Here is a 27,975-nt window from a genome sequence, read left to right on the forward strand (position 1 = left end):
ACATTTCCTATAAACTACAGTACCCAGCTGCTTTAGGGAATTAGTGTGCTTTTATATGAACTGAAACTACAAAAATACAGAATAATGCAAAACCTTCCCTAGAAAATGACTTGCACAAAAATGGAGTATCATTGAAAAACTGGCTAAGTTGCAATGTATGGTAGTTACTTTACGGGGATGTACTAGCTATTATGTATAATGATATGAGGTGACACAACTACATCATAATCATCAAAGGCAAACAAGAGCACAAATGCAATGGTCACAGCTAATCAGCCACCATTTTTATTTTACTTATATGGTATATCACCTATAGATATAAAAAAGGGGAAAAAAAACACCACATGCTGTTGCAACACAATTTCCATTTATAGCCTGTTCATAAGGGAGGAGTAACTGATACTGAAACAACACTTTTTCCTCTTTGGGTTACATTCAATTACTTCCTCTGCAGCCTAACAGCCATGCTGCAGTAGCTACTTGGTAAATGGCAGACAGTGTTTTCTTGCTGAGTTGTACAATCATTGCTCAACATTGACGCTGCAGAGGTTAACCACAAATGTCTTAGTAGGTTCATTTCATTTTGCCAAATTTCTCATAATTATGAGATTATGCTAGGTCATAATTATACTTCTTTATGACAACATGTCATAATTATGAAAAGAACACTTGATAATGAAAACAACTGGTAGATTTTTTTTTCTTGGAAGTAGCACATGGGGTTTCAAAGAGACTGATTTTTTTTTCTGGGTAAATTGGACAGTGTTTCTACTAAATCAGCAACTAAAATCCAATGTATTCCTCCATGGATATCATACTGTACATCCCAACTTCTGTGTGGGAAGTGACATATGTGTAACGTCCCTTTAAATCATTTATATGGTCACTGATTTCATGATTATTTCCAGAAACTACAAAGTTTCTTGTTAGCACTAGAATTAATTTATTAAAATAAAAAGGTCAGACATGAGCAAGTACACATGGTGACAAGAACATAAGTGAGATCTTTTAGTCATGGAGCCTCCATGTCCTGGAATGATTAGATTACAAATCTATGCATACAAATGAGGTCTATATAAACAAACAGTATAATAATTAGTGTTTGTACATGCATGTCTATTTGCCATGGAAATGTAAGCATCTTTTGCCTTGACTCTTTCAAATATAAGATCACAATGGAGTGCTAAGGGCATCACATGGAGATTACAGCATTAAGTGTTCGGGAAATGCAATATACACAAATGCCACACACCACTTATTTCTCTTATTTTACTTGTTCACATTGTGCTGAAGAGGAGGAGGTTGCCTGGTTGGTTGCTGCTGCAGAAAGCTGCAGTGCAGAGAGAAGCGCACAGAGCTTCAGGGATGGGAAGGAAGGATGCAAAGAGAGAGATGGAAACTATCTCTCGCTCGCTTCCTCCTGCCAGCCTCTTTCAGGCTTCCGTTCCTCAGCAACTGAGTGAAGAGAGACAAATAAAAGTGAGAAGAGACAGGCAGGCAAAGGAGACATGCTGCCACAAGAGAGCACCTGTCTAGTCGACCTATTTTTAGGCACGCTGCGTGTGCTAACTATACCATAAGTCTCTGAGGCTGTGATGAGAAACAAAGCTCTTGCTGCAAGTTGAAAAGTTGTTCCAAGTTTTTGTTGTTCATCACCCTGAGCAGCTTGCCCTCCTGAGGTGTATTTCACAGAGCAGGATTAGCAAGTTAGCCAGATAACTTTAAAAAGAGAAATATCATGTGAAACTTTACCCTCTAATGGCCACGATCAACATGTATGAGAATGAATTAAATCAACAATAATGGACTGTTTTACAGATTTAGCAAGAAAAACAAATGAGTGTGTTTTTCCCTTAAAGCAATCTGGTAATTAAAATCTAAAGTGTAAACTTTGTGACTTTTAGGACAAAAAATCATGAACAAAAAAGCTAAGTTAGTCATACAATTACTCATGAGGCGGTGTGTTTGACGCAATCGTGATGATGAAAATATTCAGTACAATCTAAAGGTGTGGATCATTTTAGTTGTGACTTTCATTCTACTGACTCCCAGTCTGTTGGCCTTTATTATTCTATAGTTCATCTTCTGCTTCACACAGCTTGCATAACATTCAGTTTGGTGTGAGAAACTGTGCTGTGAGGGTATAAATTACTGGACTGAGCTCACAGTTTACAGATATCTACATCAGGTCTCCTCACCCCCACCAATGAATGGTGACTAGAAAATGTAACCATGCAGCCTGATGCAGGCCTTACCACTGAAGGATGCCTCTTTTTCACTTTGGCTCCACTGAGTCTAGATTGCCACAAACTTGTCAGAACCCAGTCTGCAGGGGAAAAAATGTCTATTATTAATCACACTTGATACAATGATCAAAATGTAAACATTTAGTGATTTGGACTGGGTTTTTCCTTTCTTTGCTACACAAGTGACAGATGTGTACTTGGTGTGAGTGTTCAGTGTCACTGATGATCCCATTTTGCTCAAAGGAGTCGGGTTAGAAACAGGAAAGAAATACTTACGCTCCTTCATCCTTCAATAGACTCAGGAACTTGCTAACTCTGTGGTCAGGATCCATCTAAAAAGACACACATTACATCTTAGTGCTAACATACACACAGTAAAAAAAAACAAACTTACATTTACTAGCAGGTCTTATTTCCTTTTGGAACAAGCACTGGTTTAATTTAAAATTCAGAAGCACGGTGTTGAAACATCAGAGCACTTTGCAAAAGTGGCAGTTCCTGGAGTTCACGCTTCAGTTTGAACAAACAGGAGGAGGGGAGAGGAAGTAAAATTAATGGCAACCTATGCAATAACTTACAGTATGTCTGGAATTGCCTGTAGCTACTAGAGTTTAGACATGAGAGCAGTTAGAAACATTGGAATGAGAGGGAAAAAGATAAAGAGAAAACCGACGACTAACTATCAATGTGTATGTGTGTAGCTGTGCGGCTGTTTGCAGCATGTCTCGGCAAACACAGGTTCATACTTCTTCAGGCTCAGGATGGGGTGTGTGTTGGGGGGCCTGCTGGGTGCAAAACATGGCTGCATTTGTGCATACCACAGCAATTACACAGCATCCAGCCTCAACAAACAGGCCGTACACATCATCAACATACCACAGACACACAGTCAGGAGGAAAAATTAACACCAGCCAGCAGTCAGATTTAGGTCAATTTCTACTGCTGCTTGCTGTGAGTCTGCTACCTGTTTTGTCAAGTAACCAAACATTACTTGGAAGCCAGTGGAGCTGACTTTTGAGTTGGACCTGCCACTATGGGCTGCAAACAGAAAATTCCTGTCTTGGGAGCACTGGAAAAGAAGCTGCCGTGAATCAAAAGATCTTTGGATCAAGCAGTTCCAACACTACAGTTGGAACTTCATTAGGCTCAGGCCTGAGGTAAGTTCTATCTAAGAAAATGTCTTTTGGATCTCAATTCATATATGACATGTTAAGATTTAAAAAGAGCAATCAACCAATGTTTTACTACACTTGAATGACTTTGGGGGATTTGCAAGAAACAGATTTAAAACAGAACTGATGCAACAAAGTTCATATTCACACTGAAAAAAGCCCTGCTTTCAACACGTTGTTCATACACTGGTGAGACAATGAAATCTGATCTGGGAAGTCCAGTTGGAAGAGGTGATTTGTAAGTTTAAAAGCTTATTAGGTGCCAAAACACAGTGACAGGATTTCATGATTTGGGTCAAGAGCCAATGTGCTGGCTACCCTTATACCCCTGCCCCTGTAGATCCAAACCTGACTGATCAGAGGGGATTTTGCATTGGAACTGACTCCACCTTTTTCGCTTCACGCAGACCTTTAGCTGCCTGAACTTTGACAGGTGAAATTACATGGCTCTTTGAAGTCCAGGTTGTTTGAGAGAGGGGATGGGAGTGATTGAGGGATATGGTTTGTTAATATTCTTGTTATATAATTGCATACAAGCAGGAAAAATGAAAGGATGCTGCTTGGCTCTAGCGAGCACAAGGACAGTGACAGATGTTAGTGACATTAAGTAGACTGTTGTTTTTTGCCTTCTAGCCATGTTAACACCTACACTTTATGTTTACAACTCTACCCATGCAATTCCCTGTCCTCCATGCCTTTGGTCACAATGCCAATATTAGCGATATGTTTGCAGCTCAAGACCAAAATCTATAATTATAATATGCTAATAATAAATCCACAGTATCGTTGTATCTGAACCAAACTAAACCCAGGCAATTGAATTCCACCAGTGTTTTCTCTCCTTTTGCAATGTACTGTCTTGTTATTGAAGAGAACCAGCAGAATGCTAGCCACATGCTTGTCGAGTGGGTGTTTATAGGCGAGTAATGTCGAATAACGTTTTCAATAAAGCTGCATTTTATGCACTGGCATTGAAATGAAACCATCAGTTCTTATGACCCCCATTCAAATCACAAGGATTCCCAAGAACTCTGAATCTGAGAAAGCGATGTGTGATTATCTCTACTTTTTACAGAACCAATCAATCTGATTATCCTGGTGTTTTGACAGGGTCAGGCCCTTACAAGGGTTTCATATAAACATAAGTAACTACACCAATTTCCACAGTGACTCTTACAAAAATGCAGAAAAACATATCCCCTTGGCCAAACCACAAAAGCCCTACAGGCAACTTGAAATAGTTGCTTAGACTTTATACCTACTGTTCTTTAAATCTATACATATAACTGCTGTGTTGGAGGAAGGAAGCCAAGAATATGCTATGAGTTGGGGGTCTATGTTTTCACTTTTGTTTCCATGGTGGGTTGATTTAATCTATGATTTTTTTTTTACCTGCCCCATCTGTTGGCTCAAAGGATGACTGATCTAAATTGTAGGTAGACCAAAACCATGAATTGTGTATGATTTTTCTTATGAGTAGCTTCCCTGTGATTCAGAACACATGAATGTAACTTGGAAAGCTGTGCAGAACATGGTTTCATAACTATGAATGTATTGGATCGCAACTGTTTTGGAGAATGGTTTGTGAACTAGAAATGTACTGGATCCTTCTGCTCAACAAATCATCAGCAAAGCCACACAGTTTTTCATTCCAGCTAATAGATGACAGTTTTCTGTGCCTGAGAGACAGATTCTGTTGACTGTTGAGAATGCTGGCCAGATGTCGAGGAAGAGGAGGGACAGGCTGCTTGAGCTCAGACCACACTATTAGAAAAACAATAATACAGAGGCTGGGCCAATTTGAAATGTGTGTTTCGACTAAGAAATGTGAAGTGATGAGAGAGTTATTGAAAAGACAAGGTTGCCTTGCTCTTCACAACTTATCTACACCGAGTCTACTTGACCTTTCTGTCATCTAAAACCAACAGTGAGCATGGAGTTGAATCTGCCATAGATTTATCATACGAGCTTCTTATAGCCTAACTAAAATTATATCACCTCATGGTTGTATGTTTCTGTCAACCAGTCAAGTTGCAGAAAATATAGTCACAATCTCTCCCTCTGTTCCTGAGTTACAGCTTTGTCGACCTTTGAGCGTTTGGATATAAAATGTCATCACTTCATTATTACATCCTATCAAACATTTGCGTTAAATCTTGACACATGGCACAAAACATAAAGAACAGCTGAGGGTGAGAGGGATATCATTAGTTTTGCTGATGGTCATGACCCAAACGGAACTAAAATTCACCCTGGCGGGGGTTGGGTTTGGGGTGGTGGGGGGTGAATGTCTGCACAAAATTTCACAGCGATCCATCCAATACTTAACACAGCATTTTACTCAAAACCAAAAATGTCAACCTCATTGTGGCGCTACAGGAAAAGTCAGGAGATGACCAAATTCATTAGGCTCAATCCTTTGGAAACCATGAACAGAAAATTTCACGACAATCCTTCCAATAGTTGTTGGGATATTTTAGCCTGGATGGAAGTGGTAGACCAACAGAATGACACCATCATCATTACAGCTATTCTGGTAGCACGACTATGAAAAAAAGCAAATGAAAAACAAAGTGTCTCTTTCTCACCTGCACAGCCATTTCAATCAGCATGAGCAACTTTTTTATGCCAATCCACAGGCTTTTGTCCTTCACAGCTTTCGCTATGCTGGCTCGCTCTTTCTCCTGGAAACTGCCCAGCAGCTGTGGGGAGAGGAGAAAGAAAGGGAGGCACACAGCACGGGATTTAAATCAGTAAATTTGCTACTTTGCAGTTCAGAAACTGTAAATATCAGCAAAAACATGTTGTCTAGTCTGAAAATCTTTAACATCTTTGTTGACAAAGTAAATGTCATTCTTGAAAACAGTGACTGAAAATTTTAGTTAGAGTTGAATTTAAGCCCTGATACATTTCATGTGAAGAAGATGGACACTGTATGTGTGTGCATTTGTGTGAGAGAGAGAGTGTACATCAAATGTATTAAATAATGTTTAGGTGCACATCTAGGTATGCTTCTGTTTTGATGTATGTCCGTGTGTCTGTTACCTCCAGGGCCTCAACCAGCTGCTCTCCCCTTGAGATGTTGGGAATGTGGATGGTGGTGCTGAAAGCATCCAACATCTCCATTTCCTGGAGGACGTCTTTACGACTTGTGGTGCCAATGATCAGAAGCTTACGACCCTGAAAGAAAAAAAAAAATCAACCATTCATTAATACATTCATGTTCTTCAGCTGTTTTCTTCAAAGGTCAATGTAGGCTAGATTCTATCCCATCATAGTTATATTATTTATTGTGTCACAACTACCCAGCCACATGGACTTTGAAAACACCAGAAATACTGTTGAAGTGGTGAAAGTCAAATAAGAACTTCTACATATAAAATTACAATGCAAACAAAAAATACTGTCTCTTAATCATAACTCTGGACAACAAAGTGTCGAGTTCAGCGTGTGATTTTACTCAGCTATCTATTTGATTATGAACAGGGAAGAAAGACATTAACATAACAGAACAGAAAAAACAGAGAGGTAGACATTAAACTGAACGAGACATTGGGAAATCACATAACTACACTGATGACCCATAACAGGCCTGAAAATGATGGCCATGGTAAAACCTTTTTGCATTGAAAATAAAATAAAACAGAAACATTGCCAACACTATTTAACAACCACAATGTGAAAACTTAGAACATCCTGTGGCAACAGTAAGAGCCCCTCTGAACTGAGGAGGTAAACAGAACTGAACCCTCCTGCTTCAGATTCAAACTTTTCAACCTTTAAACATGGTTTACCAGATGAAAACTGTCCTGTAAAGTTATATATCCCATTTTTCCATAGTCCAGTGGTGTAAATTTAACTAGGGGGTGTAGCTCATAGCCTAGTTTTAAGCCATCTGCACCACTTTATCTAAAAGTTCCCTGTCTTGAGCTTATGTGTTGCCATTATACAGTTATTGTCAAAGGTGAGGTTGCTGTTAGGGATGTAAATGTGAGCTTTAGGCATGCTGATTGTGGATTCTCTGTATTTATGTAAGACTCAAACAGATCACAGAGAAAACAAAGATAGAGGAGAGAGAACAACACAATAGAAAACAACACAAGACAACAGGAGAGAAGACAAACATGAGCAGAGAAGAAAGAAGAGAAGCAAAAGAATTGTAGCTTCACTAAGCCGATGAGCTGGACCAGGAGAAGACGATGAAGGAGGAGAGGCAGAGGAGTGGCGAGTAGACAGGGGGATTATGGCTGCTGGCTGCCCCCCCATGGTGTGGGGGGTTGTGATGCTGCATGCAGATGAGGTGCCACACAGGCGGTGGTGCTGCCAGGTCCTGGCTCTCTCACAGAGCCCATTCTCCTCCGTGTCCCCCTGGCCTCCCCTGGCCCCAGGCACCCCGCTGGGCTCAGCGCTTTACAACCCCAGAGGAGCACTGCAGCCAGGCATTCAACACCAGGCCCCGCGCCACTTCTCATGCAGCCATATAGTGGGCTATACTCTCATTCACAAACCCATCAACAACAGACACACACAAACTACAACCAAAGAAACTATGAGAAATGGGTCTCTACCGCCACCATTCACTCTGAGCACAACAGGCCTGGACCAAAACACTGGCTAATAACCATACACTCACACATGCCAGTCGCAGCCAGAGACCTCCAGCAATTCCTATCAAGACTTGTGCTGGCATCCATAAGATCTGCTGCCCTCTATCTTCCGCCTAAGGACTAGCAATACCACAGTCCGCATGCTGCAAATAAATACATCAACAATGTATTTATTACCTTAGGAGGAGGTTTCTTCAGCAGCACCAGCAAAGCTTGTAACACCAGGTTGGAGAAACGAGGGCCGATTGGGACATAGTCTGATGGCACAGATTAGTTTCTATTAACAATTTACTCATTTCATATTAATTTCCATCTGGATAAGATATAAAATTATTCAAGAACACAAAATGTTTTTTTTTTATATCTGCCCTGTAGTGTTGAGGCTTTCTGAGTGAAAACTGGGGTCTTACCCAACAAGCGTTCAATGTCATCTACAACCACACAGCTCAGCTGGGATTTGTAGGCATCTTCAAATATCTATCACAGAAAAAAGTCAGAGTCAGGTCTGGATAAAAGCAAAACACTTTGTTTTATGCATAATGAGACCTAAATATAATAATCTTCTTGTTATGGTATTAGTAAACGCCTGTTAGTTTGGACATAAAATGATGTCCGTTGATGTTTTCAGTTTAAAAACGTATCCATATTTCATGAGTCACTTTGAGTTCTTAGAGTAGGTCTAGGTTCAATTTCATTTCCACGTGTCATATTAATACAGTCAGGCAATTACGCTGTTAAGTGGACATTATTCTGAACAGCATCCACAAGATGAGAAGCAGCAACATGGCTCTTATGTGCATCTCCACCCTTTACATATTTTCAACAACATTTTTTATGTTTTTAGACTTTCAGCAGAACATATTAAACTTACTTTTTAAAACTCGTCAAGTGCTGACTGTTACCTTTTTGATGGCTTGGCATTTGGCGATCTCGGAGTGTCCGATCATCTTGTCGGGGGAACAGATTTTGATGAAGGGGAACTGGGAGTCTTCAGAAATCTTAGCTGCCAGTGCTGTTTTACCACTGTTTGGTGGGCCTGAGGGGGAGGAACAATCACATATTACATGTTTGTAATGATGCAAATTATTTAGCCAACATGTCAATCATAACTAATATCCCTCAGACATACTGCAGTGTTTATTTCAGGGCCTTTTCCAGGGTTTATTTTATGTTCAGTTTTCATATACTGACTGAGGATGCTTGGGCTTGTGTTGGATGAAGTTAGTGTGTGTGTTCTACCTTCCAGAAGCACAGAGACAAGAGGTGTGCGGTCGCTATTCTTCGTCTGCTGTACCAGCAGCTCCCCGTCCTCTAACACCGCTGACACTGGGTCACCCCACCGGATGATACCATTCATGATGTAGCTGGCGTAGTCCTCCTGGTTGGTACCGAATGCCTGGTGGAGAGGAAGATTATACCATACATGTACTCTTTCATCATCTGCATGAGTGAAAGGTGAATTAAAATATACATTTTATATATATAATGTATATTTATATATATACATTCTTTTGATGCGTTTTGTACTCTGTTAAAACCTGTTTGACACAGAAAAGGAAGATGATAAGAGGATGAATGTAGAACAACTTACAGGTTTGATGTCATTATTCAGCGACGCCATGAAGTCGAGTCTGCTGACCTGCAGCTTCTCTGCTGTCTCAATGTTTACCTCCACTGTGTTGCTGGCCTACAACACATAAATATATATGCTATATATGAACACACAAAAAACATACAACAGACAGCAAATAATGAGTTATTTTCATTACTGGATGAACTCCATTACCCCAATGGTGAAATCCATTACATGAAGTATTGCACATTTAGATTGCACAATGTGTCAGGAGACAATGTGCTCCCTCATAGCAGAAAGGTCATTCAGAGAGAAGGAGGGAGGGAAGAATAAGTGCTTAGAGGAGTGAAGAAAAACATCACAGCCATCAGACATGTATAAGGCCCTTGTCCGTTATTTATCATCACCCTACAATATCTGTGGCTGTGTGTATGTGTGTGCGTCTGTAGGGGGTGGGGGTGGGGGGACAGAGCACTTAACAGATGAGAACTTCACCTTATCTGTGTGTCCCGCTGAGTTGTGTAGATTTGAGCCTATGCACCTGATAAAACACTTAAGTGAAGGTGCACACATACACATACACAGCTGGGTTCTGTGCCTGGTCACCCTCACCTGGGTGGCTAGTTAAAGCGCCACTATACACAGTTAAATACCAGGCCCAACAGGTGTGTGGCCTGCACCTTATACCCAGCAACACAACAAACCATTCCTTTTACAATAGTGTCAAAGATGAAAGATTTGAGTTGTAAATTAGCTAATTTTATTTTGGATCTTTTCTTATGTGAATTAGAACAGGAGCAGATTCATGCCATTTGATTATAAGCATGTACAGTAGTAAGAACTAAAATCAAATAAATGTACTTTTATGAAGCTGAAATGCAACACATTCACTTTTTTAGCCTCTAGAATGTGACTTGCTTCAGCCTCTCTCTGTTTTACCTTGTAAATCTTTTGGAATGTTGGTTGGACAAATCCAGCATAAAGATGAGGACTTTGGGCTCTAAATGGTTGTGAAAGGCAAATGACTAATTGGAAAAACCAGACAGAGAATGACTGGTAATGAAAACCCTAACTCATAGAATTCCTCTTTTCCAGTCACAAAGAGTGAATGGACGTGGACACATAAATAAATACAGAGTATAAATGTGAGTCATAATGTACAATATGTCCCTTGAGGATTCTGACCTTAATATGTCTGTTCATAGCTGTGGACTGTGCAGCCCTGACTAGACCCTCCAGTTCGGCACCACTGTAGTTCTTAGTCTCCACAGCCAGCTCCTTAATGTCTACATCACTGGCCAGCAGGTCGTTCTGACGCATCTTTACTGTGTGGATGTTGAGGATCTGAATGCGGCCCTTCTCATCCGGTAACCCTGACAGAAGAAAGGGAAAACAAAAGATTTACAAGCCTTTATTTTTATATTTCCAACTCAAATTTTATTGTCAGGAAAGTTTTGTTGACCTTGTTATGTAACCCTCTTCTGTACTGCTCTACAAAGGAAGTCACACATTAACCATGTGAAGCAGTCCACTCAACTACCCCACTAAGCAACTGGTCTTTAGCGGCTCAATTGCTTAATTATAGCTCAATTGACATCTTTGAGAGAGAGGAGAATAAAATGCATTTAGTTTGCCTGTCTGGATTTAGATTTTGGGAAAATGCCTATTGTTAAACCTTTTAAAAGATCTAAATGAAAGAAATTGTATGTTACAATAATGCATTTGTTGTAACTTAATCTAGCAAATATTTTCACCTATGGCTGAAGCAAGAGTAGCTTCAATCTGATCCAGGGTTTACACTGGTATGAATATATCAGTCTCTCTATTCCAGTCTACTTAGAGCAGCTTGTGTTACTTTTACATTTTAAATAACATCCATTTTTGAAGAAAAAGCTCAGTGTTGAATGTCATTACTAAACTGTGTGGAGTTAACAATAGCATGAAGCTTTTTCTGTGCATTTTTCACTTCTTACCAATCTCCATCTTCACCTCCAGTCTTCCTGGCCTCAACAAGGCCTCGTCTATCAGGTCTGGCCTATTGGTCATACCTGAGGGAGGGACAGATGGACAGATAGTGGAAAGGAGAGAAAGCAGAAGAAAAGGATGGATGAGAGAGATGAGATAGAGTGCAGATGTTCAGGGGTGACATCTGAGAGACAGTGGGTTTTTCAGTGTAACCAGGGAAGAATGTATGTGTTGTGTGTGTGTGCAGTCTAAGCACCTATGACCAGGATGTTGTTGAGCTGCTCCACTCCATCTATCTTAGAGAGCAGCTGGTTGACCACGGTGTCGTGGACTCCTGTGCTGCCTGCCATGCTGCCACGCTGCTTACAGATTGCATCAATCTCATCAAAGATGATGATGTGAAGGCCACTGTTGGCACCAAGCTGTTCAACACAGAAGAGGAGGATAGAATGAATACTGTACATATGTAATACCTTCTGTGTGTCCTATACTGTGTGTCTTGCACTAGCAGTGAGGTCTCTTTTAATCTTGCTGGACAGACAGGCTCACAAAAACTGTGACACTGCTGTGCTATTTCTAGGAATAAATTATTCCCTGAAAGAAGAAACTTTATTTTACATTTGCACCATAACATGACATTTTTAAAACATCTGAGAATTTACTAGCTGCAGTATCCTGATATGTTATCTGATTTGATTTGAATTAACGGAAATATTTAGGGCTTCAGACATTACTCATTGCCATGTAAGGTGATTGAATCATAAAAGAATCATTAATTTTATTCACACACCGAGTGAACACATATAAAAATTTCCATCTATCCATTATCTATGCTGCTTATCCGTAAGGGTTGTGGGGAAGCTGAAGCCTATTCCAGTTGACAGTGGGTGAGAGGCGGGGTACACCCTGTACAGATCGCCCATCCATTGCAGAGTCAATACACATAGACAAACAACCATTCACACTCTCATTCACACCTATGGGCATTTTAGATTCACCAATTAATTAGTATGTCTTTGGACTGGGGGGTGAACCCGGGGTACCCAGGAAAGAACCTATGCAGGCACAGGGAAAGCATGCAAAAAAATTTGAAAAATTTACATTTTTGTCAGTGCCATATACTTTCAGTATTTGTGGAAACCATAATGAAATTGGCAGAGGCTCCTGGTTTTCTTTTTGGTTTGACATGGCACTATTTTACAAGTTTAGCTATCATACACATGTAAAACAGACAAACAGAAGGGAAAGCTAAGTGTGAACAATATGCTCAACAGCGTTACTGACACCATGTCCTTTCTCTCCTCACAGAAGCTGATTTGCATTTCTTCATTTTAATGACTTTGTTTAGTCTCTGAAAATGTGAAATGTTTTCTGTACAAAAAATGGAATATTACATATGACACTGCATGATCAGCTAGCACATTGCAGGGATAAAAGAAATTTTTTATTGATGTAACATATTGACCTTCAATGTATTTGTCAGGTGAGAGGATAAAGGATACCACCATCACCATTACCATGACTATTGAAAGCAGTAGCACTAGATTACGCAACACTTTTTCAGGCTTCAAGAAATTCGATTTGACGCATCAAGTCAAATTATTCTTCTGATCAATTGTACTCTGTCTGAAAATTAAAAAGACACTGCCAATGTTTTTGTTTCATACTGACTTGAAAATCAGTATTAACCCCTCACCAGAGAGACAGATGGAAAAAATAAGAGAGCAGCAGGGTGGGGGGTTATCCCTCCATCTACAGACCTGTCAGTCTCAGACGTAGCATTTAAAGCAGGTGTGGAGCTGTCCTTATTACACACTGGATGGTGTGTGTGTGTGTGTGTGTGTAAGGAGGTCTAACAGGAGGTCAAAGACAAGCCAGCCCCTCATTAGGAGGTGAAGAGTGAGGCTCTAGTGTCTCACCATCCAAACCAACCATCAATGCTTGGTTTCAATGCATAACTGCCCCCCCACCCCCACCCCAACACACACACACACACAGAGAGAGAGAGAGAGAGAGAGAGAGGAGAGAGAGAGAGAGAGAGGAGAGGAGAGAGAGGAGAGAGAGGAGAGAGAGAGAGAGAGAGAGAGAAACACACAAGAACTTATCAAAGTTATTACAGCTATGTGTGACTAAAGGGCAAATCTCTCCACTCCTGGATAAATTAGTTTTTTTGTTTAGATAGGTGAAATGCTTATCTGTGACTTTTTATCTCATGTAGATAATAAGTTCAGCCAAGTTGTAGAACTACAGGTAATGTATCTGGAAGTTGTAATAAAACAGGATCATTTGTCAGCACCAGCTTGTCTTTGGTATTTTAACGGTGCATTAAACTCTATAGTGGTAACATGTTCTTAAAACAATAATGTAGTTTTCATGTTAAGTCTCTCTTATAAAACATGATCATGGAGGTATATACTGTAATGTGGCCTGTCCTCACCCTCTTCTGCTCGTCCTCTGCGTCTGCAAACAGCTTCCTGATGTTTGCCTCGGATTCCCCGACGTACTTGTTGAGAATCTCGGGGCCGTTGACGATCTTTGGCTCCCGGGCCTTGAGCATTTTGCCAATCTGTCGTGCCATCAGGGTTTTACCACAGCCTGGGGGTCCGTACAGCAGGATTCCCTTCACATGCTTACAGCCTGGAGACACGACCAGGGAGAGAGGGAACTGATGTTAAACTGAGCACAGGCTGTTTTTTTACAGCAAGAAACTTTACATACAGGCAAATGTTTCTTGTAGTTATAGAGCTCACATGGAGCTCAATCAAATGTTTTGAAAATGTTCAAGTTGTGTCCTCAGCACTCAACGCTGAATGGCGTGATTTGCCTTTTTCCCTTTGCCATTGGTTTACTATTGGCATTAATTACATAATAACAAGTATGACATGGCACAGAGGTGACCCAATGTTAGCGCTGGATTTCCAAAATGAAAAGAAAATCAATATCACACAAGGCAATGTACTTGTTTTAAAGTGATTCCAATTATTTTTTGGATCAATATTCTACCCCAGTTATTACAATTCCTCAAGGATCTTCTGTGAGCAATCAATAACTGGCTCTGACTCATGGTTCTGTGGCTTTAATAAAGAATGCCACCAGTAATAAAAATGCACTCATAAATTCATTGTATCACAACATGTGTGTCTCTGTGTGACGTTAATCACTTCATCACAAAGCTGTTGTTTTAATTTCTTTTATTATTTGTGGCATTTTATATCCATACTAGACAGCTGACATCAGAGAGATGGCAGGGAGCACCAGGAGACCCCGGCCAGATGCAAACATGGGGACACTGTGGTTCATAGCTGCCACCTTAAACCCTCGGCCACCAGAGTGCCACAGTGACAAGTTATTGCAGTGTCCAGACTTAAGTGCAGTTGAAAAAAATGTTGCAACAGGATACAAAAGCATCATAATCTAGACAGTCAACACATCTTTTCTTTATTCCTTCTCCATAAGGATCCAAGTGTGGAAACTGCGAGCTCTACACTCAACCAAGTTTACAGTGCAGGACTTTTAATGGCCTTTTGCACCTGCTTAATGACATTTAGCCCAGACTAATTGAGAGGCCCCAGATAACCATCTGAGCTGCCATTTGGGCCTGCTGAAGGAAAAGCAGCCAGGATGACAGGTGGGGGTGGAGGGAAGAAGGGACTGCTTCTCTAGCCAGGCAGGGAAAAGTGATGTGTTTGTGTTGGGCGGGGGGGCACTGAAGCTTCTGTCTGCCTGCTTCACCTCTCCGGGGAGCAAAGGGCAGACAAGGTGAAACTTTCAAACTTTTGGTTGAACGCACACACAAAATGCATAATGTACACATGCACGCCACCTCTCTGTCAGCACCTGTGCTCCCCTGCTCCCCACGCCTGCCAATTACAGCTTTACCTTTAGCTGGATGCTCTATCAGGGCATGCCATCTCATTACAGCCACCAGCTGGCCATGGCCAAAGGGCAACTCCTGCACACAACCACCCAGCTAAAGGTCGGCTCACACACTGCTGGACACTGCCACAGGCCCTGAGCACTGTGGGGCTGGAGTGTCTGTGTGCGTCAAATTAAAGTAATGTGTGTATTTGCCGAGCTCAGATGTCCTTACAACAGGTTTTCACAAGACTTGTAGATCTAGGAGTGAGGATTAGGACTAATGTGGTTGTGTGTGGGAAGGGAGGTTTCCTGTGTATGAGTCACAGAGAAGACTAGACTACCTGATGGCTTTCATTAGAATGAACCGCTGTCCTTTCAAAAGTGAGTCATCGTCGTAATCTGACAGCTGTCAAAGATTTATTAATGAGTGTGCGCAGGGATCACTGTCAAGGGATGCCAGAGTTTTTTAGTCATGGTCGAGGTGCAACAGAAGAACACGGCCAAGCCTGGTAACTGTTGATTGTGGGTTTTGCTGATTCAGGCAATGATACATTTCTCAAAGGAATTATTCAAAGTTTTGTTTGCCACAATGTTGATTTAACGATTAAAGAGAAGCTGAACAATGACTGAAAACAGTGATTACCTTTGGCAGGTATTACTAATCTGTTCAACCTGATGGAAACTGTGTGTTACCGATTCAACAGTGATTGCTTGGAGAAAATTTCAGCTCTTAATATTTAGCATGTTGAGGAAGGACTCTATGCAAATGTGCTCACATTACTTAACAAAACGGAAAAGTTAAGAAAAAGAAAGAAAGGAATGTCTTTCATTCACGTTTTGGTTACTGGACTTCCAGGATTTAATGTTGGGAAAGTTGAATTGTGAAATTCTCCAAGGCAATTCTGAAGATAGCTATCATACCGGAAGTAGCAACTTGGTGAATCCCCAGAATTGACTGACACTTGTCAACTTGACAACTGTCAGTGAAAGGTTAAAATGTCTAAACCCTGAAACTGAATGACTACTGCACACTGAGGATGGTAGAGTGGAAAAGTTTGTGCAACTTACTTTCCTGTGCTGAAATTACAGAGAGAGATAGATTTGTTTTGTTTTTTTGAAACATACCTGAGCAGGACTTTCAGTAAAGTCATGGAAGAAAATGTGAAAATGAAAATGTCCTCACCATACACGCAATCTTATCTTATCATCTGACTTGCAAAAAACTGTACAAAAAGTGGAAGAACAGGCACAATCAAATGAATAAGTGATGGCAAGATAGACAGAAAAAAGAAGGGGGGGGGACTCACCCATCTGTTCGACTATGTCTGGAGGGAAGACTCGTGAGGCGAATGCTCTACGGAAGATGTCAGAAAACTCCTTGTCAAGGCCGCCAATACCCATCCTTTCAAAATTCCAGTCTGGGCTGATGATGGACTGGCGAGACTCTCGGATCTTGGCTTTCCCTGGGGTGGTGACACATAAACACAAATTAAAGTTGAGTTGAGATGAAAACCAAAGAGGACACTTGGAAATGCAGGCTGAAACAAAAGACACAATTTCTTTTTATTAATGGGTTTATGTCTCCTAATTCATGCTCCTGCTTATGATGCTGATCATCATAGTGTTTGATGTATTTCAGTTTTCATGGTTTAAAAATGTTTTTTATGCTGATGTACCCTGCCTTGTCAAATTTTAAATGAATGAATAAATATAAAGATGAACTGCATAGCAGATGGCCACTGGCACAGCCAGACTTAAATATTGTGCCACAGCCAACTTAATGTAAGAGGGAGAGCAAGCCAAGTTAAATGTGTGAAGTATGCCCCCTTGTGGATTTATAAAGAATCATCTGTCAGACAGTATAATGTAAAGACAATTTTCATGTTAAGTATGTTAATTTTGTTAATTTTCTTTTTAAGTATGTGTCAGTTGCAGTGGTTTTAGTACCTCACTATCTGTCAACATCATGTCATAGTGTCTGTAATTAGCATTTAAACTGGCGATGGAGATGAGACCAAAAAAGATTAAACTAAAGTCACTGAAGCATCCATGGCTACTCCAGACGAAGTGTTCTTGTTTTTCAAAAGGTAAAAAGTAGCAAACTTGCTGTAAGAACCATACATGTTGCTGACACTAACCAATCAGGGTCATGGATGAGCTCTCTGATTTTTCAAAGATCACGTGACTGTTTCCCAGCAACAAACCAATTTCAATCTGAGGAAGGACAAACAAAAAAAAGATAACTGGTTTGAGTCACAGTACAATAAGCATGTTTACCCTGCTACAGGGGTAATTGTGTATATACATAAGAAAGGTGGAATTCACAGCAACTACCACTTCAACTACATGGAGAAGGTTATATATAAATTATAAATCATGTTCATTAAAATGAATGATTTCCATACTATATATAAAAGTCTGTAATGGGACACAAACAGAGTATTCTCCAGATACCTTCTGTTTCTTGCCAGCAATATGTTCTCCCTTTAGGATGCTGGGGTCCATGGCCTCGATATCTTTTATCAGCAAGCCAAACAGTTTATCACAGAAACTAAACACCAGCTGGGAAAAAAAGGTGAGGTCATTTCTCCATAAAAACTGATCGTAGATTATTAAGCAGATGAACATATTAAATAACCTCAAAAAGTATGCAACAAATTTCAATAAATGTGAAAAGTGAACATATATTTTCTGCTTCAAGACTTTTCCACACCTGTAAACCTGAAGTCTTAAACTCTATGAAATTCTATTCAGTCCTGTGCTAGAGAATGGTGAGATGGGCACATTATTAACCCCGTAAAATCCTAAGCACCTGCTGGCCAACACTGAAGGCCTGGTTGTTGAAGTGCTGGATGAATTCGCCTGCCATCTTGTCCGAGTCATAGGGGTTGCTGTCCACATTCTTCTTCTGCAGGAAGTCTATCTCTATTGTCATGGTGCTTATACAGTGTTTGGACTTGTCAAACTTGTAGTTTGTTACTATAGGTAGGAGAAAAAAAAAAAATAAGGTGTGAGGTTTAGAGTTTAGACAACAGCATCACTACTGACCTGGATTATTTCTCATAGAATAGTTAAAATAATAGGATAGTATAGAAGCTACCTAGACCTTGATCTTACTTTTTTTTTCCTGTAACCACCTACAATTTTCAATAAATTATTACATTATCTTCACCCTAAGTAAAGTATTTTAATAAACAATTTTAATGCTACATAGTAATACCACTTGCAGTGCTCTAACATCTATTGTCTGATTATGTTTCAACTAGATTCAAGCTAAACAGCAGAGTCTAAGCTCATTTGTACATTTGGTCTGGTTACCAAATCAACACATGCCTTGTTATCAAGATGTTATTATTGAACAGTGACTTATTTATCCTTTCATGTGAGAAATACAATCTGCAAGACAGTAGGCAGCTCCTGAATCGGATGTGATCTGTGGTACCCATTTACTATTCAATCATCAATCATCTGCAAAATGCTGCTAATGCTTCATTATGGAAATGAGATATACTGTCAGCAGCTTACTTTCAGACTGTGCTGCTATTTTCACTGCAGCCAGGTAATTAAGAAAATTACACCCACAATACTTCCACATTTATCATATCACAGTTACCAACACACACTGGCAAACTTCCATTATCCATTACTATCATGGACATGAATGTAATATTTGTTGTTTTTTTGTTTTCAGTGGAAGGTTTGAACAGACAGACTGGCAGGAAGTAAGTTCACACCTTTGATCAAATAATAAAGACACATGGCTTTGCTGTTTTTTTTCTTTTCAAGATGATGTCAAGGATGTCATGAGATTTCATTCCTCCCTTTCACTCCAGATATGCAGACAGTATCACAATAGAGCTTACATTTTGGGGCATCACTTTGGCCTAAGGGAGCTGAGTGAAATACTGTTATGAAAGAACGGGCCCTCTTTTTCTCTGGATGCTGGCCAGCTTCTGAGACAGATGTGCAGTGAGACCCTCCACAACCATATTGTTATGCTGTCTCTCTCTGTGCTGGGTAAATCATGTTCCCTCCACCTCTCTTGACACCTAAACAATAGTTAAACCCCCCTAACCCCACATATAATTAGTAATCTGCAGGATGTGACCGTCAGAAGTCAGCACAGTCTGATTTTTTTCTGGCAGAGACAAAGACTGCAGCTTTTACAGTCTGTCACATGTAAGTTGCATGAATTCTTCAAAGTCTGAGGACTGAGTTTCATGTCAGATGCGCTTATGTTTCTACTGTGGTGAGGTGTCTTTGCCTCAAAAGGCATTCAGTGATAAGAGAGACAGACTGTCATGTGCTGCTCATCAATAGATGAAAAATGAATGGCAGTCATTACAAAAGGCTGAAAGAATGTCCTTGAACAATAAGACATCTGTGCAGGCTGTACATACACGTGAGGCACTGCTAACCTGACAGTAACCAATGACATAAAAGGACTTCAGTCAAATTATTTTGTTGGCTGAAATAACTGTTGCATAGACACAGCGCAGGCTTGCTTTTAAAACACAAAATTAAAAATTTTGTTTATTTACAGCTGCATGTAAAAGCATTGTGTTACCACCCATGTTTCTCTGTCTCTTTTTGTTTTGTTTTATATGAAAAGTTACAAATCTTAATATTTCATATTTCTGCTAACTGTTACAGCTGAGCAAACCCTAAGATGTTGCTCTGGTTTGGTTCATTGCTGCTCTAAAACTGTGGTACATGTTACTCCCAGGGCAGTTTGAGGGTTGATTCAGAGCCGGTTTGTCATCTCAGACCAGCTCTTTGTGTTTTAACAGCCAAAGAACTGGCTATCAGCAGGAAAACTGGTTTGAGAGAGGTACAAACATTTGCTGCTGGTCTAGATCCAAGAGCTGCTTGTGTCATGGGCTGGGGGTAGGATTATTGTGACCAATAAAACCAACTAAAACTTGATGATGATGAGATGTCAAAAATGAACATCAGGCTGTTTGGATGGGAGGCACGGTGGTGCAGTGGTTAGCATTGTCACCTCACAGCAAGAAGGGGCTTTTCTGTGTGGAGTTTGCAGTTTGCATGTTCTCCCTGCACCTGCATGGGTTCTCTCCGGGTACTCCGGCTTCCTCCCGCAGTCCAATGACATGCAGGTTAGGTTAACTGATGACTCTAAATTGCCCCTAGGTGTGAATGTGAGTGTGAATGGTGTTGTATATGTTGGCTCTGCAATGGATTGGTGATCTGTACAGGGTGTACCGCGCCTCTCGCCCAATGACAGCTGGGATAGGCTCGGGCACCCCTGCGACCCTTAACGGATAAGCGGTATAGATAATGGATGGATGGAGGTTGTTTGGATGCCAATGTAGGCTCGCAACAGCAGGGACAACACTTGAAAAGAGTCCGCAATTGTTGTTACTGTGCTTGGTACTAGCATTGCTGGGAAAGTGGAAATGTATACAGATGTATACAGTGACATAATGACATGGCTCTGTGGTGGCTCTCACTCATCCTCAGATGGTTCATAATTGAACCTTTGGTGGCTGCTGAGACTGCTATAAAGGTATCTATGTGGTTTGTTTTATTTGCCATCATGATGTACCTTACCCTGAATCTACAGCACAATTTGTGAAAAGATCTGTGGGAGTACTTTACTGCTTTATTTATTTCACTGCTTTATTTCACTTAACATGCCACTCAGTGTAACAGTGTGGCTCATTCAGTTTGATGGAGCTCTGTAGCAGAGAGGAATAAGATATCAGAGTTAGATATATGATCAACACTTGTTAGTAAGAACAAGTCATTGTTGGTTTTGACCTTTACATGGGATATGTTAGGACTAAGAAAAATCGAGAAAATCACCTGTCTCACACTATCAATATGAGGCTTACCTTCAACCTCTTGTCCAATCGATAGGCCTGCCCATTTTCTCTGTAAAGAAATAGAGAAGGTGATTGATTTAGTTCCATGTTTCATCATTTCCTTTGTATTAGGACACATTATTGCAGTGGAAAAAAAGGAGTGGGTTTCCATTTAGCAATCAATAAAGCAATAACATTTTCCAGAGAAATGAAGCTATCAGACAATGGACAACTACACTTCAAATAAACATCGCTACTTGTTTCACAGAGACATCAGTGCAACATTCCTCTGCAACTTGGTCTTATTTCACAACACTTTTTCTACACTCAAAACACATAAGTCAGATCCATGTTTTAGGTATCTCTGATGATCGGTTGACCCTTTTTAAACGCAAGCTGTGTTTTCGAGATGGCAGCCATTGATGGCTAGTGAATGAATGAATTTTGAGGTAAAATAAGACCGTCTTGAGGAGGTTACAGTAGTACCTGTGTGCTGTAGTGGCTGCCAAGTTTATAGACGAAGGAAGAGCAGGCAGAGACAGGCAAGGTGAAAGAAGAAAAAGCAGTAACAGACAGATTGAGACAAACAAAGAGGTCCATGCAAAGAACCCACAGACAACTACGCGTGAAAGCTCTTGTTTACATGTCAGAATATCAGGACACATTCTGCTATCAAGGTTAAAACAATATAAAGTTTGCATAAAAAAAACAGACGGCTGTATATACAACAATTTGTTGCTTTTAGCGTCATGCAAGTGTTCACAGGTGCTTTGTAAAGAAACCTGTGGATCTCACCTATAAAACATCAATGTATTACCAAGGCAGAAACCTAACAGTGGTATTTCATTTTATGGAGAACAGCAAGAATTGAATAATAACTGATAACTGCCTAAAAAAAATCAATGGTGCCTTTCATATATTCTCAGCTTTATTTTGACTTCTGACTGTTTCTCTTGTGGAGCGAACATGACTAGTACCTTGAGCTCAGCTGCTTTGAACATTGGTTAAACAGCTATCATCAGGTGACACAGTTATCATTCAGAACATGTGACAGGGGACACTGAACCTTACTTGTGGCAGACTGAAGGCGATGGTCCCAGGGATAACACTCTGATGTGTCCTCAAAGTGAACACGTACTTGTGGGTTGAGTTGCGTACAGTCACATGTCTACATTGAGACGAATAATTAGACAGTGACAGAGAAATGGAGCAGCATGAAATTAAACAATGAAACATTAAAAATCCAGACAGCAATTTTGTTCTTAATGCAAGATGTATTTCTGAGCTTTTTCCTGAGCTTTATCATATCATATCATCATATCATATCAGGTTCCATGACAACTGAACACTGTCCTCTGATGGAGACTGTGAGATGCATTTTCATTATTTGTTTTCATTATTTGACCACCTGCACAGGTTTAGTGTGTTAAAACATATGGGCACAAAGTAAATGCCAAAGGGATTTCACATGAATGCACAAAAAAACTGATTTCGTAAATAACCCGCTGCTCTGTACAAATTAGAAGTCACCATGGTTACTGCAAAGAGCTTCAATTAAAAGCATTTATCAAATCTATGTTTAATGTGGGAGGAACTGAGACAACAAAAAAGGACAGAGGAGTTTTGCCCTGTCAAAGTGAAGGTCAGATTACGACTAGCTACTGAGGCACTTGGTATGAAACACATATTGTAACGATGGACAGTTACATGTGACAGAAGAAATCCCACTCACTGTTCAAACTGCGTCTCCTTCTCACTGATGACGGCACAGTTGGTCAACGACAGTTCGTCTGTTGGGCATCGCGCCGCTTGCATCTGAAAAGAATGCGATCAGTGAGACAGTGACTCCATTGAGGAATTAATATCTTTAGACAGTATATGAGCTGCATCTACAATATTTTCTCAATAAAGAAAAACAGTGAAAAGAAGGCATTTGCAGTTTCTCAGAGGCCATGGTAATGTCTTCAGCTTCCTTATTGTGTCTGCCTTACCAGTCTTAATCCTGTCAATGTTCAATTTACTGTCCTATGTGATCAAGGAATACACTGTCACATTTGAAAAGCTGAAGTTAAGAGAGTGTTGACTACAATGATTAATCAATTATCAGAATATTTGCTGTTTCATTTCATGTCAGTCAACTAATCATTGCAGCTCAAATTTGACTCAAAATTTAGTTAAAAGCCACACAAGCTTGTCTTTGAGTGCCCTAAAAGCTACTTCCTTTCAACTGTAATAATCAAGACAGTTATGGATGATAATTGACCATGTTTTGCATCCATATGGGTGGATCTCCAAACAGCTGTACACCTACAGAGAAAGGCAGATTGTGTGTTGGTCAGCACTCTTAAAGCTTTGCTTAAGCTCCCCGTTAGCACAAAGATCACACAAAACCACCATTACATACATGTTGCTATGGAGATCTCTTTACACTGATAAAGCCCCTCTAGACTTTCGGTTCAGCTGTCGAATACTTTCCACCAGCAAACCTCCCACAGGGTCTGACACTGCTTTACTGCTTATTCTACACAATGTTTAAATGCCTGTCAGTGCCTGTATATGAGTGTAAACTCAGTCTCCTCTGTCTACAAGAAGCATTTAGTTTTTATTAGCACTGTCAGAAACTTTAGTCTACATTGTAGCTCGCTTGAAGTGAAGGTGAAATAAATGTGAACTGTTCTCTTTTCTATGGAACACTGTCTCCTGGCAGTCAGTGCCTCATTCCAGATGTTTTGGATCTGGATATTTGTCCTCCAGGATTCCTAGCCTCCTCATTGTCTTTCTCTCCCTCTGTGTGTTTGATGTGTTTGGTTTTGCCTCCTGTATGTTTGTCTGTGCTCTTTCCAGGTCTTCACAGTATAGAGGAGGCCGTGTGGCTCAGGTCCTGTCTCTTGGCAGCAGTCATAAGTTGTATACTCTATACCGCTGTCATTCTGATTGTCCGTACAGTAAATCTACTTTGTTTCTCTATTCTGTACACATGACATTATGTCTGTCCGTCCTGGAAGACAAATCCCTCGACTGTTCTCTTCCTGAGGTTTCTTCCATTTCCCGTTTTTTTTTTTTGGGAGAGTTTTTGCTTGTCTGATTCAAATGTCTCTAGGACAGAGGGAGTCGTTAAGGTGTAATGATTGTTAAGTCCTCTGAGGCAAATTTTCAGCAAATTTGTGAGATGTGATATTGGGCTATATTTGAATTGACTTGATCTTATTATTAACCTCTTTAAGTTGGTTGGTTAATGTTAAATGGTGCAGCTAGAAAATACTGTAGCTTCAATGAAAAGCTGGAACAAGCTTATACACAATATACACTGAGTTGCCAGTTTATTAGGTACACCTGGCTTAAACTAATACAGTTTGATATGACAGGTTAAAATGTTTTAGCTGAAAATGTCTTAGAGAGGTGTTGAGCAGCCTCCAAAATGACCAAACAGCTGAATGAACACCTCTGTAAAACAATACAACTGATCATTAGCCAAGTGAACATATACACGACAATGTTAGAGTGGAAAAAATGGCTTTAACAGCCTTAAGGCCACTTAAGAGGAAGTACAAGGGGCAACTATTTATTAATATTAATGTGAAAGCTCTTCCACCTCTGCTCTGGACTGAAATGCATCTTCACAGAAACCCCATCAGTGAAATACAACATTACCTACCACTCAGCTTCACAACAGATAGCTGCAAATCATCATGGGACTGTCGCAATATTGTAGAGTAAGACCTAAAGTATTAGCTACCGGCCGGGTGAATCAGCATCTCCCCATAGCTATGGTGAAGCAAGCAGCTTCATGATCCACTGTGATGAAATATCAACTATAGGAGGAGTTGAACATAGTGTTTATTTGGCCTCCACAATGTCACTGTAAGTAGATACAACATTTGTGGTCTATTACAACTCACTGGGAAATATGTGTGGAATAGAAAACTTAATGTGGTTTAAATCAATTTGAATTAATAAAGAAAATCACCCAAATATCCACAAGTGTTCAGGGTCAACCTGCTCTCTAATTAAAAACAATATAAGTTAGCAATCGATATAGATCTGTGGTAAATGTAATATTTAAGGCTAGTAGGGCATGGAGCATCCTCACCAAATAAATTTGGAATTAAATACTAACAATAACAATTGTGTCAACCCCATAAAGACTGCAGCTCAAGTTCACTTATTGGTGGAAACTAGTATTTAGCAGATGTCCCCATCAGGGTTACATATGTCACATAACCCCTCATACTCTTTTATTACGTTTAAAAAGTTGACAACAATTCAGTGGCGATGATAGAGTCAGTTTAGTCTAATTGAACCTTTCTAAGAAAAAGATACACAACCAACCTGCTCCCATTTGAAAGATCAAATTAGCAGCAAACCAACAGAGAATCACTTGCTGACCTACATATCAAAAACATCAAACCTTAGCCTAGATATTGAAATTCTTGAAATAGACTGACAGGGGGACACCCAGATGTCCTGATAATCTCAACTTGTTGCTTTTCAAAGTAAACGGACTGCTGGTGTGCCAAGGTCACATCACTGAGAAGAATCATTTTTAGAGCGAAACTGTAAGAATGTGGGTCGACAAACAGGGGGACAGACGACCTGACAGCAAAATATAAAAATCTAGAGGTCACCAACTAATCAAACAGCTTTCCAAAATGCTGTCCAAGGTGCTTGTTAAAAAAATGTGTATAATGTATTATTTATTTGAAAGAATCTTTTATTGCATTTCTGCATGTCTGTCTTTTTATGTATTGTGATTGCATATCCCTTTCCTAAGACAGTTGGATTCCGTTTCAGCTGTGTCTTTTGATCATTTGAACATTTACATTTAACTTGAAAACATGACTCATGAATTGTGCCTTTAAGCCACAGTCAATAGTGTGGAAAGATTTCCTTATGTACCAGAGATTGTGTAATGGCCATTCCTTGCATTGCTCCCATGTAATCACCTCAAATGTAAAGTGTAAATGAGGCACAGTACAATAACGTCCCAGCATGTACAAGAGCCTATAATCAGGGTAACTCTCTCATTATAGTGTTGTGCAAAGGATTTTTTTTTTTTTTTTTTTTGCTTTAAATCTGAAACTGAACACATATAATTCTACTACTACATTAAGTTAACAGTGTATTAGGTACAACCAGCTAAAGCTAACACAGCTTAATACAGCAGTCCTCCAAAACTCAACTCTTCAAAAAAAAACATTAAAACACATGAAAGTTGATTTTTTTTTGTCTGACAGAACAACTGACTCAAGCCTGACTTAGACCAGATGATCATCTGAGTGTACAATTACTCCTCAACTCCATCTACTGAGGAAGACTGCAGATGCTGCTGAAAGCCCTGGACCTTAAATTAAGTCAACTTTATTAAACTCTCTAAACTAATTTCAACAAAAACTGAACATTATAACAATTAGCAAACAAACTAATTAATCGAGTGACAGTAAATTAACCTGTGATTATTCTGACAATCATGTAATCATTTAATTTGTTTGATTATTAGCTGGTTAATCAATTAGCTGACCAACAGAAATATCATTTTTAAGAAATTTCAAGACATCACCTTGGTCAGTCCTTCTGGCTCTGGCAAATACTTGATTTATTGCAGGGTTGTTGCATCATCCTACATAACTTTTATTTGTAACTGGCTGTATGTATACATAAACTGGCTATATTTGTGTTTCTTAACAGCTGCAGAGTACATTTATGAAAACACACAAACACAGAGAGACGCTTTGTTTACACTGCAGCTACTTGAAAATGGCCACTGACCATTCACTGTCAGTCCAGTTTATCTGACTGCTCTTCTTGTTCCTTTTAACCCATTTGAATACTGAACACTTCCTTTATTCCATTTAAGAGCCATCTCTGGTTTAGCCTGTAGAGGTCGAAGCAGTATTTAGCAGCATGTTTACATCAAAGTCGTTAACACTACTGACAACACAATTTAGCGACTCTGGCTGCTCAGTGGCCAAAATACGTTAGCTCTAACACATTTTAATCTACAGTTAGAACAACAGAACAACATGCTAACAACAGTCTGAGTGGTCATAAGATACTCCATCCGTCTTCCGGTGTTGCCTACGAAGTTTTGAATGACAAGTAATTCTGCCACACAGGCTACTGCTGTGCTGGCTCACTTTACATGTAAAAAAGCCTGTAGTCGGTTAAGTACACGTTAGGTTAAGCATTCAGTAGTTTCTGTTAGTGGAGTAATTGTGTTTAAGTTCTAATGTTCGCTTCAAATAAACTCACCCGAATAGTCATATTTGTGTTTTTTTTCCAGTCCTGGTTCAAGTGTAACTCAGCATAAACGCTCCGCTGACAGAACAACTGCAGATGAGAAAGTGACGTGCAAGGGGCGGGATCTCCCGACGTACTGTGATGTAATCACGTACACGACGCGTAACTTTTTAGATCCTTATTTTCAAAAACATTTTTGAGTTTAAAGATGTTTAATGTGACGTTTGAAAAACCGCTTGTGTATATTTAATATTAATCTTCATTAAATCTGTACATTATTATGTATTTTCTAAAATATAATGCATGAATGTAATCATTGAAAAACAGTAAGTTTGAACTCGAGAGGCAAAGTAATCTATTTTAGATGTTGAAAGGGTCACAGTAAAAAGCTGTACCTCTGTAAACACATATTGAAGGGCATCAAATCTAAAATGTTTATCTTTATGAATTAATATTTGAGGCCTGGGGCATGACAGCTACATGTACAATAA

General features: G+C 39.8%; 1 protein-coding gene across 1 annotated transcript; it reads right to left on the reverse strand.

Annotated features, from left to right (window-relative positions):
- Positions 1 to 254: 254 nt before the first annotated feature.
- LOC108892046 (vesicle-fusing ATPase) lies at positions 255 to 27,609 on the reverse strand. Its single transcript, XM_018689481.2, has 22 exons — positions 27,497 to 27,609; positions 22,980 to 23,062; positions 22,319 to 22,415; positions 21,278 to 21,317; positions 18,235 to 18,401; positions 17,877 to 17,984; positions 17,561 to 17,636; positions 16,730 to 16,885; positions 14,002 to 14,201; positions 11,821 to 11,986; positions 11,573 to 11,647; positions 10,785 to 10,972; positions 9,618 to 9,713; positions 9,266 to 9,422; positions 8,929 to 9,062; positions 8,437 to 8,503; positions 8,204 to 8,283; positions 6,465 to 6,599; positions 6,008 to 6,121; positions 2,523 to 2,578; positions 2,256 to 2,326; positions 255 to 1,455 (listed from the first exon to the last, which is right to left on the reverse strand). The coding sequence occupies exons 1-21, from the start codon at positions 27,506 to 27,508 to the stop codon at positions 2,296 to 2,298; spliced, it is 2,238 nt and encodes a 745-aa protein (XP_018544997.1). The 5' UTR covers positions 27,509 to 27,609; the 3' UTR covers positions 255 to 1,455; positions 2,256 to 2,295.
- Positions 27,610 to 27,975: the final 366 nt, after the last annotated feature.

The sequence above is a fragment of the Lates calcarifer genome, linkage group LG23 (assembly GCF_001640805.2).
Source record: "Lates calcarifer isolate ASB-BC8 linkage group LG23, TLL_Latcal_v3, whole genome shotgun sequence".
In the NCBI taxonomy this organism is placed as follows: Eukaryota; Metazoa; Chordata; class Actinopteri; family Centropomidae; genus Lates; species Lates calcarifer.